Here is a 16,643-nt window from a genome sequence, read left to right on the forward strand (position 1 = left end):
GGATTTGGTGAGTTTCCAGTTAGTTTCTGCTTAAAAAAAACATTGACACATCTATATTTTATGCATTAAAAATGTTAGATATGTAAAAAAGGCTTAATATGGTTGTAACTGAGGTCTCCTTGCTGCCTTTTAGATGTCTTCTTATGCTTTCTGCTCCAATTGCATCATGAACCTGCTGAAATGGAGCATAGTGGGTTCAGTATGGCTGAATGTATGCCTATGCTGGGGTGGAAAGAGTGAAAATTGAAGGAATAAAGTAAAAAAATGTAATAGTATGTTACATGGTTTTGGTAGCTGAATTTTACTCAATAACTTTTACTGAACTTTTTACTGAATAATTAAGAACAGCCTTTTTTCATACCAGTCTGATGAGGGTGTGGGGTGGGGTGCGAGGCATTTGATTTATTAAGAGGTACATCCCTCTTAATAAATCAGGCAAAACGGCGAAGTGGCATGCTCCTCCATGTGCACCTCACCACAAATCTTACTCCAGCCATGGACTATAGTAATATTTGTGGCATAGGGAATGCCTCTGTTCGTCATGAATTTATAAAGCCTCTCCATTACTAAGCTGTGGACTTGATATCACGAGACAAAACAAAAGTGACATCAACCCCACAAATATGAACCCCACTTGCCACAGCCATAGGGTAAGTGGGAAGAGCCAGGCAAAGCACCAGAATTGGCGCATCTAATATTCTGGGTGGTTGCAGGATGCTATTTTTGGGTTGGGGAGTGGGCAATATCCATGGCCCCTTACCAGCCTGAGAATACCAGCCCCCAGCTGTCTGCTTTAGCAAGGCTGGCTTTCAAAAATGGAGGAACCCCCACGCTGTTTTTTAAATTATTTATAGAATTAAAAAATACCAAGTGGGGACCCCTCTATTCTTGCTAACCAGCCTTACTAAAGCTGACAGCTGAGGGTTGCAGCCCACAACTCTCAGTTTTGCCTGGCTGGTTCAGTGGTTAGCACTGCAGCCTTGCAGCGCTGGGGTCCTGGGTTCAATTCCCACCAAGGACAATATCTGCAAGGAGTTTCCCCCCACATTCCAAAGACATACTGATAGTGAATTTAGATTGTGAGCCCCATCGGGGACAGTGCCAATAATGTCTTTAAAGCGCTGTGGAATTAATGGCGCTATATTAATGAGTAAATTAAATAATATAATAATAAATTTTATAATTAAATAAATAAGTCCAACATAATTTAATTATTATTTAATTATTTATAGCGCAGGGGGCGGCTGATGATAACTCTGTTATCAGTTGAATACAACTCTCAGCATTCTCCCCTGCTTGCGTTGCGAATGATAAGAGCGGTTTTCAGCACCCGGCTCCAGGGAATAGCATGAACTGTACTGCTGATTCACAGGTGCCTGGTACGTGTCACACTAATGACACACTGTTTGTCATCAGTGTGCACAACATTTTGCGGCCCGTGCTGCTGATAAAAAATGGACATGTCAGCATGTTTTGCCCACGCACGCAAGGTCCGTGGAAACACACTGACATGAACACAGACTCATTCAAGTGGGTCTACGTATGTAAGTCTCCGGTACGTGTGAAAACTGTTACCACACGTAGCGGACACACTGATGTGTGAAAGAGGCTTTCTATTCAGTTATCAGATATGATTCTTTTACACAATTTATACTTGAAATCATGAGTCACCTGTTTGCGGAATGGAGTCATTGTACATTGAGATGCATCCACAGACTGCTATTCTTCCAAAGTCTTTCATTTGCTGCAGGGCTGTATCTGCAAACTTCCCTCCAACCTATTTAATTAAATGGAGAAATAAGGAGAAGACAAATGAGGGGGTCCAATCATTACTTTTGTGGCATTGTCTAATAGTAGGATATTATGCGCTCTTAATTTAAATTAATTAGTAAAGCATTGGTTGAAACCCCATATTCTTTTGAAATATTATTTAAAGCCACTCCAGCGTTATTTTTTTCCAACTATGGAGTGATGTTTAAGGTCCCCTGCCCCTGGTCATGTACTCACCCTCTGGCATCTTTACTGTTTTTCGGCACTGCTGCGGTCACATGGCACCCTCTTGTGAACGTAGATTAGACTGGCTGGAAGTCAGCAGCTAGGTCACAAACTCTCAGTGTAAGTCTATGAGGCCAGAACGAGGCTCCCATTGACCTGTATTGAAAAGTGACTTTGCGCTGCTCCATGAAACACTGGAGCCAGGGGCGAACCTACCGCCCGTGCAGCCCGTGCATTGCACGGGGGCCCCGGGAGAGAGGGGGCCCCTCCAGCCTCCAGCACCGCATGGCTAATTATTCAAATTAGCCATGTGGAACGCCAGGCGCAAGGAGAAGAGGAGCCAACCCTGAGCTGAGATGATATCAGCGTCAGTCACGCTGTGCTGCGCTGCTGCTGTGGGGTAGGAGAGGAGGAGAGGAGACAGACTGTCTCTCTCACTGTACCTTTGGCACCGGCTGGATGGTGGCTGCAGCCACAGACCAGTCACTTGTGTGTATGTTTGTGTGTCTGTGTGTATGTCTGTGTGTGTATGTGTATGTCTGTATGTTTGTATGTGTGTGTATGTGTGTATGTCTGTGTATGTATGTGTGTGTGTGTGTGTGTATGTATGTGTGTATATCTGTGTATGTGTATGTTTGTGTGTGTGTATGTCTTTGTGTATGTGTGTATGTTTGTATGTGTGTGTATGTATGTATGTGTGTGTGTGCATGTGTGTATATGTCTGTGTGTGTATGTATGTGTGTCTGTATGTATGTGGGCCTGTGTGTATGTCTGTGTGTATGTGTGTGTATGTGTGTATGTCTGTATGTGTGTATGTATGTGTGTGTGTCTGTGTGTATGTCTGTGTGTATGTCTGCGTATGTATGTGTGTATGTATGTGTGTATGTCTGTGTCTGTGTGTATGTCTGTGTGTCTGTGTGTATGTATGTATGTGTGTGTATGTCTGTGTGTGTAGGTGTGTATGTATGTGTGTGTCTGTATGTATGTCTGTGTATGTATGTCTGTGTGTATGTGTATGTATGTGTGTGTCTGTGTATGTATGTGTGTGTATGTGTGTATGTATGTCTGTGTGTGTATGTATGTGTGTATGTCTGTGTCTGTGTGTATATGTATGTATGTGTGTGTGTGTCTGTGTGTATGTGTGTGCATGTATGTCTGTGTGTGTATGTATATGTGTATGTGTATGTTTGTGTGTGTATGCATGTCTGTGTGTATGTAAGTGTGTGTCTGTGTGTGTGTAGGTGGAGCCTGGCCCTGGAGGAGATGCGGACATGAGGAGAAGACTGTGATGAGGAGAGAAGGTCATGATGCCCGGGGTGATGGGAGAAGGCCATGAGGGGTAATAGGAGAAGGCCATGAGAGGTGATGGAAAGAAGGCATTGATGGGATCATGGAGTAATGGGGAGAAGGCAATGATGGGAGTGATGGAGAGAAGGAAGTGATGGGGAGAAGGCAATGATGGGAGTGATGGAGAGAAGGGAGTGATGGGGAGACGGCAATGATGGGAGTGATGGGGCGATGGGGCAGGCAATGATGGGGGTGATGGAGCAGGCAATGATGGAAGTGAAGGGGAGAAGGCAATGATAGGAGTGATGGGGTGATGGAGCAGGCAATGATGGGAGTAGGCAATGATGGGAGTGATGGGGAGAAGGCAATGATGGGAGTGATGGGGTGATGGAGCAGGCAATGATGGGAGTGATGGGGAGAAGGCAATGATGGGAGTGATGGGGAGAAGGCAGTGATGGGGTGATGGAGAAGGCAATGATGGGAGTGATGGGGAGAAGGCAATGATGGGGGTGATGGAGAGAAGGCAATGATGGGGTGATGGAAAGGGCAATGATGGGGTGATGGGGAAAAAGAAATGATAGGGGTGGTGGGGGAGAATGCACTGGTGGTGGTGGAAAGGGCAATAATGGGGGTGGTGGAGGAGGAAGAAATGATGGAGGTGGTGGAATGGGCAATGATGGGAGTGGTGGGGGGGGAAAACAAAGATAGCGGAGGGGGAGAAGAAAATGATGGAGGTGGTGAAGAGGGCAATGATGGGGTGGGGGAGAGGACAATAATGGGATGCGAGGGGAGGAGGACAATGAGGGGTGTGGGGGATTGGGATGTTAGGAAAGGGGACTTATAATGGCCTTAGGAACAGGGGGAGTTGGAGGAAGACGTTATCGCTTATTATGTCTAACACAGTCCCTTAGTATATAGTGTACTCAATATGTCTAACACAGTCCCTTAGTATATAGTGGACTCACTAATTGTGTATAACACCACCCTTAGTTACATAGTTTCCTCTTTTATTATGTATAACACGTCCCTTATTACGTACCATCCTCTCTAGTTATATATGGTGCCATCTCTTATTATATAGCTTCCTCTGCTCTTATGTATAGTGCTGTCTCTTACATAGTGTATTCTTGTTAATTTTGTTATTTACAGTGCCCTCTTTTATTACATAGTCCCCTCTTTTGTTAGATATAAAATGACTGCTGATGGAGCAGCCGGCGACCAAACTACCAGTCCATCAGCTCCTCCATTAGAAAGGATGCTTTCCCATGCTCCATCAGCCATCATTGCATTATACATCTAACAAGACAGGACGGTATGTAATAAAAAACAGGGCTCTTTATAATTCAATATGTAAGGGACGGTACTATACATAAGCGGGCACTGTGTAAGGGACAGCAATATACATAATAAAGGAGACTATGTAATATATATACACTCACTGGCCACTTTATTAGGTACACCTGTCCAACTGTGTGTTAAGACTTAATTTCTAATCAGCCAATCACATGGCGGCAACTCAGTGCATTTAGGCATGTAGACATGGTCAAGACAATCTCCTGCAGTTCAAACCGAGCATCAGTATGGGGAAGAAAGGTGATTTGAGTGCCTTTGAACGTGGCATGATTGTTGGTGCCAGAAGGGCTGGTCTGAGTATTTCAGAAACTGCTGATCTACTGGGATTTTCACGCACAACCATCTCTAGGGTTTACAGAGAATGGTCCGAAAAAGAAAAAAAATCCAGTGAGCGGCAGTTCTGTGGGCGGAAATGCCTTGTTGATGCCAGAGGTCAGAGGAGAATGGGCATACTGGTTCGAGCTGATAGAAAGGCAACAGTGACTCAAATTGCCACCCGTTACAACCAAGGTAGGCAGAAGAGCATCTCTGAACGCACAGTGCGTCGAACTTTGAGGCAGATGGGCTACAGCAGCAGAAGACCACACTGGGTACCACTCCTCTCAGCTAAGAACAGGAAACTGAGGCTACAATTTGCACAAGCTCATCGAAATTGGACAGTAGAAGATTGGAAAAACGTTGCCTGGTCTGATGAGTCTCGATTTCTGCTGCGACATTCGGATGGTAGGGTCAGAATTTGGCGTAAACAACATGAAAGCATGGATCCATCCTGCCTTGTATCAACGGTTCAGGCTGGTGGTGGTGGTGTCATGGTGTGGGGAATTTTTTCTTGGCACTCTTTGGGCCCCTTGGTACCAATTGAGCATCGTTGCAACGCCACAGCCTACCTGAGTATTGTTGCTGACCATGTCCATCCCTTTATGACCACAATGTACCCAACATCTGATGGCTACTTTCAGCAGGATAATGCGCCATGTCATAAAGCTCGAATCATCTCAGATTGGTTTCTTGAACATGACAATGAGTTCACTGTACTCAAATGGCCTCCTCAGTCACCAGATCTCAATCCAATAGAGCATCTTTGGGATGTGGTGGAACGGGAGATTCGCATCAGGGATGTGCAGCCGACAAATCTGCGCCAACTGTGTGATGCCATCATGTCAATATGGTCCAAAATCTCTGAGGAATGCTTCCAGCACCTTGTTGAATCTCTGCCACGAAGAATTGAGGCAGTTCTGAAGGCAAAAGGGGGTCCAACCCGTTACTAGCATGGTGTACCTAATAAAGTGGCCAGTGAGTGTATATATATATATATATATATATGTGTATGTGTGTGTGGCTATATAATATCAATATATATATACAGTTGTGGCCAAAAGTATTGACACCCCTGCAATTCTGTCAGATAATACTCAGTTTCTTCCTGAAAATGATTGCAAACACAAATTCTTTGGTATTATTTTCCTCATTTAATTTGTCTTAAATGAAAAAACACAAAAAGAATTGTCCTAATGCCAAATTGGATATAATTCCACACCAAACATAAAAAAGAGGGTGGACAAAAGTATTGGCACTGTTGGAAAAATCATGTGATGCTTCTCTAATTTCTGTAATTAACAGCACCTGTAACTTACCTGTGGCACCTAACAGGTGTTGGCAATAACTAAATCACACTTGCAGCCAGTTGACATGGATTAAAGTTGACTCAACCTCTGTCCTGTGTCCTTGTGTGTACCACATTGAGCATGGAGAAAAGAAAGAAGACCAAAGAACTGTCTGAGGACTTGAGAAACCAAATTGTGAGGAAGCATGAGCAATCTCAAGGCTACAAGTCCATCTCCAAAGACCTGAATGTTCCTGTGTCTACCGTGCACAGTGTCATCAAGAAGCTTAAAGCCCATGGCACTGTGGCTAACCTCCCTAGATGTGGACGGAAAAGAAAAATTGACAAGAGATTTCAACGCAAGATAGTGCGGATGTTGGATAAAGAACCTCGACTAACATCCAAACAAGTTCAAGCTTCCCTGCAGTCCGAGGGTACAACAGTATCAACCCATACTATCCGTCGGCATCTGAATGAAAAGGGACTGTATGGTAGGAGACCCAGGAAGACCCCACTTCTTACCCCGAGACATAAAAAAGCCAGGCTGGAGTTTGCCAAAACTTACCTGAAAAAGCCTAAAACGTTTTGGAAGAATGTTCTCTGGTCAGATGAGACAAAAGTAGAGCTTTTTGGGCAAAGGCATCAACATAGAGTTTACAGGAGAAAAAAAGAGGCATTCAAAGAAAAGAACACGGTCCCTACAGTCAAACATGGAGGAGGTTCCCTGATGTTTTGGGGTTGCTTTGCAGCCTCTGGCACTGGACTGCTTGACTGTGTGCATGGCATTATGAAGTCAGAAGACTACTACAAATTTTGCAGCATAATGTAGGGCCCAGTGTGAGAAAGCTGGGTCTCCCTCAGAGGTCATGGGTCTTCCAGCAGGACAATGACCCAAAACACACTTCAAAAAGCACTAGAAAATGGTTTGAGAGAAAGCACTGGAGACTTCTAAGGTGGCCAGCAATGAGTCCAGACCTAAATCCCATAGAACACCTGTGGAGAGATTTTAAAAATGGCAGTTTGGAGAAGGCACCCTTCAAATATCAGGGACCTGGAGCAGTTTGCCAAAGAAGAATGGTCTAAAATTCCAGCAGAGCATTGTAAGAAACTCATTGATGGTTACCGGAAGCGGTTGGTCGCAGTTATTTTGGCTAAAGGTTGTGCAACCAAGTATTAGGCTGAGGGTGCCAATACTTTTGTCTGGCCCATTTTTGGAGTTTTGTGTGAAATGATCAATGTTTTGCTTTTTGCTTCATTCTCTTTTGTGTTTTTTCATTTAAGACAAATTAAATGAAGATAATAATACCAAAGAATTTGTGTTTGCAATCATTTTCAGGAAGAAACTAAGTATTATCTGACAGAATTGCAGGGGTGTCAATACTTTTGGCCACAACTGTATATATATATATATATATATATATTAATACACATGTAGCTTTGACGCCATAGAAGGAGGGGGGCCCAGACACAATTCTTGCACAGGGGCCCCAAGCTGTCAGTGTCCGCCCCTGACTGGAGCTGTAGGCAAGTCACATTGACAGAGACCGATGGCAGCAATGCTGGAAAACGATAAAGATGAGTATGAGACAGGGGAGCAGGGGACTTATATGTAAAGCACCACTCCAGACGTGCAATAAAAAAAATAATGCCGGAGTGGTGCTTTAAGCTTTTCAAACTAGATATGAGCTGTACATCTATATCATGTAAATATGGATTCATCCAAATCTTTCTCTGTCCAATATTGTGTTAATGTTCAAAACTAACTAAAATATATGCCATATCTGAATTAGATAAATGGACTAGTAATAAACACTCTTTTTTTTAACTTTTTGAAGTTTTGTAAAAGTTCAATGAACTTTCTAAAGATATCTGCAAAACAACAATTTCTTAGAATCTACAATGATTTGGAATGAAGGCCCCGCAGCATTGCTATTTCCCCCTCCCTTTACTGCCTGCAGTGGTTCTAGGTAAAACAGCTTCTTGTAGTTGTAACTCAATACAGACAGCTCAGCTGCCCAGGCTGACAGTCCGTAGACATTTCATATGCCCACAGCTCCAGCTGCCTTTTCATTAAAATTAGGAGAGCAAACATAAGGGTTTCTAATGCTGTCATAAGAACTTCTTTTCAAATGAAATCTAACAATTTTGCACAAAAGCACATTTGAGGTTGTTTTCGCAACACAGATCTGCAGGAGCGCACAGTTTAACTAAGGCTATGTTGACACGTTGCGTTTTGCATTTTAATCCAAATTTTAACTGAAAACTGCAGCTTGTCACTAATTTCAGGGCTTTTTTCTGCATATTTTCACTGTTATGGTAAATATTTATACTTTGCTTTGATTATTATTTTGGACAATTAAATCTACCTATATATGATTGATAATTTTGTATTTTAGCATTAGCTTTATAAGTGCAATATCCTTTTCTGTGGCCTCCCTGCTAACACCCTCCCACCTCTCCAGTTCATCCTTAACTCTGCTGCCCGAATAATTCATCTTTCTCCTCGCTACTCCTCCGCTTCTCCGCTCTGCAAATCTCTTCACTGTTTCCCATTCCCTCAGTGTATCCAGTTCAAATTACTAATACTGATCTATAAGGCCATCTATAACCTGTCTCCTCCATACATCTCTGATGTAATCTCCCGATACCTTCCCTCATGTAAACTCCGGTCCTTCCAAGACCGCCTTCTCTCATCCACACTTATTCGCTCCTCACCCAACCGCCTCCAAGACTTCTCCCGAATAGCCCCCATCCTCTGGAATTCTTTGCCCCAACGCGTCCGGCTATCAACCACATTCGGATCCTTCAGACGGAACCTAAAAACCCACCTCTTCAGGAAAGCCTACAGCCTGCAATGATCCCCGCTGCCTCCTCACCACTACTGGAGCTACCGCCTCACCATCACTGGAACTGCTGCAACCCCCCAACCTACTGTCTCCTTCCCCACCATCCTGTAGCATGTAAGCCCGAAAAGGCAGGGTCCTCTCTCCCCTCTATATCAGTCTGTGATTGTTAGTTTGTTTGCTGTTAGTGATATCTGTAATTTGTATGAAACCCCTTCTCATGTACAGCACCATGGAATCAATGGCGCTATATAAATAAATATTAATAATAATAATAATAAAAGCGTTATTCATAAAACAATAATGTGTTGTCTCTGATATAGAGGTATTTTTGTGTTAAACATTTCTCTTTTTTTCAAAAAGTATAGTAAGCTGGTTAGAACCAGTGAGAAAGGAATTTTGACAGAATCCGTAATTTACGATTTGGTTTTTCCCAACTTAAATATCTTCTCTCTTACATAATATAATGTAAGAAGCCATTCCCACTTTCCTTATCTCTGTGGCTGTAATAAAATTTTGTGACTGGGCATCTGAAGACCAGAGAAGAACTGTATACTGACAGACACTGGCTGTGTGTATATTCTTGGCTCCCATGTATCGTATTTATTTAATTTTATTTTAATTTGGACCAATAATGGTAGATTGGAGATAGTTTGTACCTCAACCGAAAATATCTCTCCTTAACAACACCCATTGGAAATAATGGGTAAGTGCAAAAACCTAAGGACGTTAAAACATGCTATTTGGGGGGGCCCTAAAGTTTATCAATGTACACAAGACACCATTCAAACACAGCAAAAACAGCAAAAACTCAGTAAAACTTGCTTTTTGTAAGTGAAAAGTGCTAAAATATTGGGGCGTGATCAGAAAACCATCAAAAGTTTTCTTACAAATAGTTAACAGGGTTGAAAAAAACCTTTTTTAGCAAAAAAAGACAAATTAATTGCAAAAGATTTGAGAAGAATCAAGGAACCCATTAGAGATGAGCGAACCTTTTAAGGTTCGGTTCGGTTTGGCTCGGCGAACTTCTTAATGTTTGTCAAACTTATCTGAACCACATTGATTTCAATGGGAGGCAAAACCAAATGCATATACAACACCTTCTGTGGGGCCCAAAAGCTGCCAAAACAGCTCAAATTCAGGGTAGACACCAGGAAAAGTGGCATCAATTGACCCAGAGTATCTACTATATAATCGTCTAATTCTGTGTGTCTGTTTGTAATGGAAATCCCACGTCGCTGATTAGTCGCGCCTGGCCGGCCGCGACCAATCAGCGACAGGCACAGTCCAGCTGCGAATTGGTGCGGAATTCGACCGACGCACACCACTGCTACCGTCGGGATATCTGATGCGCTAGCCGCTGATCTCCCGACGGTTGCCGCGGGTCATCTCCTGCTGCACGGATTTGCCGCCACCATCAGGGGCTTTTCTACAGCATTCTGTAATGCTGTAGATAAGCCCCCGATGAAACCTGAAAGATAAGAAAAAAGAGTTAGATTATACTCACCCCGGCGTTCGGTCCAGTCCGATGGGTGTCGCTGTCCCGTCCGGCGCCTCCCATCTTCATACGATGACATCCTCCTCCTTGCTTCTCCCTCGGCTCCTGCGCACACGTACTTTATCGGCTCTGTTGAGGGCAGAATACTGCAGTGCACAGGCGCTGGACCTCTCTGACCTTTCCCGGCGCCTGCACACTGCAGTACTTTACTATGCCCTCAACAGGGCAGATAAAGTACGTGTGCGCAATATCCGAGGGAGAAGCAAGGAGGAGGACATCATCGTATGAAGATGGGAGGCGCCAGACCGCGACACCCACCGTACCCACCCCCACCCCCCGGTGAGTATAATCTAACGTGTTTTTCTTATTTTTCAGGTTTCATTGGGGGCTTATCTACAGCATTACAGAATGCTGTAGATAAGCCCCTGATGGCAGTGGCCCCAGCTTATGAGGCAAAAATGGGGTCACAAATTCCCTTTAAATAAACTACATACATATTCTAGAATACCCGATGTGTTAGGGTCCCGTCTCACTAAACGATGCACCAGTGATCCCGACAATAATACAACCTCATCAGGATCGCTGGTGCCACGCTACATGATCGCTGGTGAGCTGTCAAACAGGCAGATTTCACCAGCGATCAGGACCAGCGAGGACGCTGGTATCCAAGGTAAATATCAGGTAACTAAGCGAGCGCGTCGCTTAGTTACCCGCGGTGTACCTTGGATACCTGTGTGCTCACGCTGAGAGCAGGTATCCAAGGTAAATATCGGGTAACTAAGCACGCGTCACTTAGTTACCCGCTGTGTACCTTGGATACCAGCTCCCAGCGCCAGCACGCAGGTATCCAAGGTACACAGCGGGTAACTAAGCGACCCGCGCTTAGTTACCCAATATTTACCTTGAATACCAGCTCCCAGCATCTGCTTACAGCGATGGGAGCTCGCTGATCATTGGTCTCCCGCTGCCACATGCGATGCATGCTGGCCAGCGGGAGACCAACCATCAAAAAATGGCCCAGGACATTAGAGCACGATCAGCGATACCCGGTGGGGGGGGCGGTCGCTGATGCGTGCCACACACAGCGAGATCGCTGGCGAGATGGCTGTTGCATCACAAAATCAGCGATCTCACTAGCGATCTCGCTGTGTGTGACGGGGCCTTTAGAATCGGGCCACCATCTAGTAAAGAGTATAATTTTCGAGCATGGATGCATGGTACAGGGCTTGGAACAGAATTTCTAGCTTAAATATTGATCCGTAATAGGTGGATGAGTGACAAGTGTAAGCCTGGTGGTCTGAGAGTCCTGCCAAATTCAGGCAACACACATGAAGGAGATTCAACTTGGAGTCCCAACAATTAGAGGCAGACACCAGGAAAAGTGTCATCAATTGACCCAATTTTATAATGGTGCAGCAGTCAGCCATGGGCCATGCAAGAGACAAAGTCTGTGTCACTGTAAGGGGGTGAGATATGATGTCCCTTTTGCTTCCCTTCCTCTAATTGCCTTTGATTTGTTAATATGTACATATTGCTAATACTGATAATGTATATGTTGAATGCTTGCATTACTGCTACATATGAAGATGTATTAAAGCTCACTTTACTGGTACTGCTATATATATATATATATATATATATATATATATATATATATATATATTATGTTACCATTCTTTAGAGGCTGTGCTCCAAGTACTACACTGTAAATAAAATAAAGTGATGTGTATTGATGTTCATGTGTAGTTTAGGGTAAGTAAGTGCATTCTTTTGGGGACATTAGAGGAGGGCACTTTAGTACATAGTTCTTATACATAGGGTAAGTGTAGTTCTGTTGTGGGCCACTAAATGGGGGCATACTTATCGGTATAGCTGATAGGATGTTTATAGAGGGTTAATTGTAGGAGGGGGTGCCGGGTAGTAAGAGAGAAGTTTTTAGGAAATTAAGTCAGACAGGGCCAGGGTGCCCTAGTGTTAAAGCGTTGCAGCCACGTTACCCACAGCCACTGTGTGTCATAGCAGTGGGCCAGAACAGGAAAGGAAAGATGTGGTGACTTATCGCCTGGGCAGATGCTTTTAGGGCAGGAGTCGGTTGAGCTGATGAGATGAGGGAAGTTGGAGCTACGACGAGATCGGTACAGATGGGCCAGATGCTTTACCAGAGGCAACCAAACCTGGTGACTGATGATTTTGAGTCTGGGGTGAATCAGGCAGAAGGAATTGTCATCATTGCGAGGTCAGGCCAGAAAGGAACTGGGGAGCAGTCTAGGACGGATCGGTCTGGGCATGTACTGCACTGAAGCGACAGCCAGAAAGGGAAAGATGAGGAAACAAGTAAATGTCACGATGTACCAACTGTGGATGTAACTTGTGAAGTACTCAGTAAAGAAAATGTTAAAGTTAACTTGGACTGTGTCTCCATTGGGGTCACAAGGAAGAGGGACCATCGTTGCCTGGGAAGTGCCCAGAGGAAGCTGAATTTGGAGATGCAGGTACGCTGAAGAGAAGAGTACAGTTTTCTGTAGGGGAAGGACTGGACATAGAGGTTGCAGTAATTCAGGTCATGACTATAGTCCTGTCCCTCCCTTACATCAGCATTTCCAGCTTTGAATTTAAGTTAAAATTAAAGGAAACCTGTCATCAGTGTTGGCCGATATAAGTTACGGCCATCACTTTTCAAAGCTGACATACAGCATTCCATAATGCTGCATATCTGCCCCAACTTGACTTGTAAGAGTAGAAAAATAACTTTTATTATACTCACCTGCGTGATGGTCCGGTCCAAGGAGTGTCGTTCTTCTTGGTCTGGCGCCTCCCATCTTCATGCAATGCCGTCCTCCTGGATGCTTTGTGCCACGCTCCTGTGCAGGCCTATTTCTCTGCCCTGTTAAGGGCAGAGCAAAGTACTGCAGTGCACAGATGCCGCAAAAGGTCAAAGATCCCTGATGCCTGCGCACTGCAGTACTTTGCTCTGCCCTCAGCAGGGCAGAGAAGTACGCCTGTTGGGGAGACTGTGTCATCCACACAAATAAGAAGGAGGACAGTGATCGTAAGAAGATGGGAGGCGCCGGACCAGGACACTCCTTGGACCAGACCACCCCGTAGTTGAGTATAATAAAAGTTATTTTTCTTCTTTTCCAGGTCATGTTGGGGGCTTATATATAGCATTATAGAATGCTGTATATCAGTTCTCAAAGGTGATGGCCGAAACTTATATCGGCCAAAACTGATGACAAGTTCCTTTAAAGAGGTGGGTGAGGGACCAGTGTAGACATGCTATGCCACTATTGTTAGAAACATTTAAGGATAGTAACACTGGTAGTTGATTGAAAGTAAGCGTAGTCCTGCCGGTCTGGGAGCCCTAATGCTACAAGCAACACACATAAAAGAGAACCAACTTGGAGTCTAAACATTTCCAAAAATTAGGGCCAGACCCCAGTAAAAGTGGCATCAATTGACCCACAGTAGAAATTACCTAATGGCGCAGCAGTCATGCATGAGCTATGCATGAGACAGGGTCTGGGCCACCTTTTACAGCTTTAAAATTAAGAGGTCAGTGAGGGAGTGGTGTAGGCCTGCTGTCCTCTCTGTTCTCCCTCTCCTCGCTCTGAGAGTCACCCTCCTCCTCTTCCTACCTTGACAACACATTACAGTATGCGTGCAACTCAGGTATCTGAGTCTCATCAGGATCACATCCACCCCTGGGGGTAACATCTGGTGATGAGGGTATGGATTTTGCTAGGACCCTACTTTTTCCAGCCTCGTATCCAAGTGAAAAAAATTTGGGACATCATTGCAGAAGCTTTCCTCTTCTTGAATCTGTGAATCTTTGGAGCAGACCACTGATGCCCATGAAATAGAATGGGTGAACAGCTCTGCATACTCGCTCATCTTGGTTCAGTAGAGATTTTATAGTGGCGCAGCATGGATGGAAGGGACAGGGCTTGGCCCAGCATTTCTCGCTTACAAATTGATCAGTAAGAGGTGAATAAATGACAGGTGTGGGCCTGGTACTCTGAGTCTCCTTCCACTACAGGCAACCCACCAGATGAAGACCCAACTTGGAGGCTCCACATTTCAAAAAATTATCTACAAGGTGTATCACTGTGCGGCTGCCAAGAAATGGGAGCTGAGTAGCCCATCCAGTAGCATAAGTTGTCAGTTGCCTTTAGATAGGATGAAATGGTGTCTGTTTAGTAGAGCTCTCAGTAACATTACCACCTGCCCAAAGTACACCACAATTTATCCTTGCACCACGAACTTGCTTTTTCCAACTCATGTTGGATGTACCCTTTCCCTCTTATAAATCAGCTGTTTCACGACTCTAGGCCCAGACCTGTCAGTCACTTGTCACTAAATTATCAATTAGTATTTATTTGTGGCAGGACCATAGAATCAGCACAAAAGATTTATAGGTTGAATTGTCGACTGGTCACTCTAAAATCAGCAGCGCTAATGGATTTATATGCTGAAGTGGCAATCTATCTAAACTAGCTGAGAATAAACCGCCTAGCTAACTATCTGACTAGTTGCAGCAGCCTCACTACGCTGTTACACTCATAAAATGGCACCAAAGCCACATACCCACTTTTTATATGGAGAGGCACATGTGACTTTGGCAGCCAATGACTCAAGCCCTTGTGTCTTGACGTTGTGGAAGGTTTCTGCACCCTAATTGGCTGCCTGAATGTCCACACATTAGGTTAATGAAATAATAAATAAAATAACAGTCCACTGCTCCTCTTTGACCATTCTTGACTGGCCCAGCCAGAGCCCTGACCTAAACCCAATTGAGCATCTCTGGAGAGACCTGAAAATGGCTGTCCACCAACGTTCACCATCCAACCTGATGGAACTGGAGAGGATCTGCAAGGAAGAATGGCAGAGGATCCCCAAATACAGGTGTGAAAAACTTGTTGCATCATTCCCAAGAAGACTTATGGCTGTACTAGCTCAAAGGGGTTCTCCTACTCAATACTGAGCAAAGGGTCTGAATACTTATGACCATGTGATATTTCAGTTTTTCTTTTTTAATAAATTTTTTTAAAAAAGGAACTGTTTTGAATTTACCAAATGGCTGCAATGAAACAAAGAGTGAAAAATTTAAAGGGGTCTGAATACTTTCCATACCCACTGTATGTGAAAAACTGCATCTCGCAGCTCCACCTGACATCACTAATACGTCGAGAGGTCATGCGGTACAGTCTCCACACTTTCACCAATGGAGCCTGGCCAGCCCAGTAGGACTTTAATAGCAAGTAAATGAGGATCTTTAATAGCAAGTAAATTGCAAAGTTGCTTATTTTTACTAGCACGTTTCAATTTGTTCCATTTGTGATGTTGAGAAAGACAGTTTCATAACAGTTTGTAACTTACATGTTCAAAATAGCAGTCATAGCCTTCCGGAGAGGCCTTCTTCAGAGCTTCATCCAAAGAGCTCACTGTCTTGTAGTTAAAAGCTTCATCAAAACCAATTTCTTTTAAATATGCAAGTTTTTCATCTGACCCAGCAGATCCAACTACTTTACAGCCCTGGAGATAAAAAATATTTTTTATAATTACAAATACACTCATATCAAATATCTATTCGCATTCATTACATATTTTGAGCCTGATTTATCAAAGCTTTTAGATCAGTATTCTGGTCTAAAAATGTTTACAAAGTTGCATAATTTTGGTCCAACTGGCAGCTGCACTAAAATTCTGCGACTTTCGAAGTTTTGACACTATTTTCGTTCAGATTCAACAAAGTGGGCCAAGTTTGGGAAGGACAAGGCAACCTCCACTTGCCAAATTTGGGATGAGTTCTGATGTTTGCTATGCCACAAATCTTACTCCATTAGAGAGTAGAGTAGGATTAGTGACGAGTAATGATGAGTGAGTATACTTGTTGCTCGGGTTTTCCTGAGCATGCTTGGGTGTCCTCCGAGTATTTTGGCATGCTTGGAGATTTAGTTTTGTCGACGCAGCTGCATGATTTGTGGTTGCCAGACAGCCCGAGAACATGTGGGAATTCTCTAACAAACAGGCAATCCCCACATGTATTCAAGCTGTCCAGCAGCCA

The 16,643-nt window shown here is 44.0% G+C and overlaps 1 protein-coding gene across 4 annotated transcripts in view; it reads right to left on the bottom strand.

Moving 5' to 3' along the window:
- LOC141055758 (prostaglandin reductase 1-like) overlaps nucleotides 1-16,643 on the bottom strand; it is a 126,408-nt gene that overhangs the window by 12,080 nt on the left and 97,685 nt on the right. For all 4 annotated transcript variants that reach the window (XM_073552455.1, XM_073552458.1, XM_073552456.1 and 1 more), the window contains 2 exons: nucleotides 15,956-16,111; nucleotides 1,672-1,777 (listed from right to left, as the gene is read on the bottom strand). In XM_073552455.1, the coding sequence (XP_073408556.1) occupies nucleotides 1,672-1,777; nucleotides 15,956-16,111 (262 nt within the window). The remainder of the gene's footprint in view (nucleotides 1-1,671; nucleotides 1,778-15,955; nucleotides 16,112-16,643) is intronic.

This window comes from Dendrobates tinctorius, unplaced genomic scaffold (assembly GCF_039654945.1).
Source record: "Dendrobates tinctorius isolate UK_male_01 unplaced genomic scaffold, ASM3965494v1 ptg000191l, whole genome shotgun sequence".
Taxonomy (NCBI): Eukaryota; Metazoa; Chordata; class Amphibia; order Anura; family Dendrobatidae; genus Dendrobates; species Dendrobates tinctorius.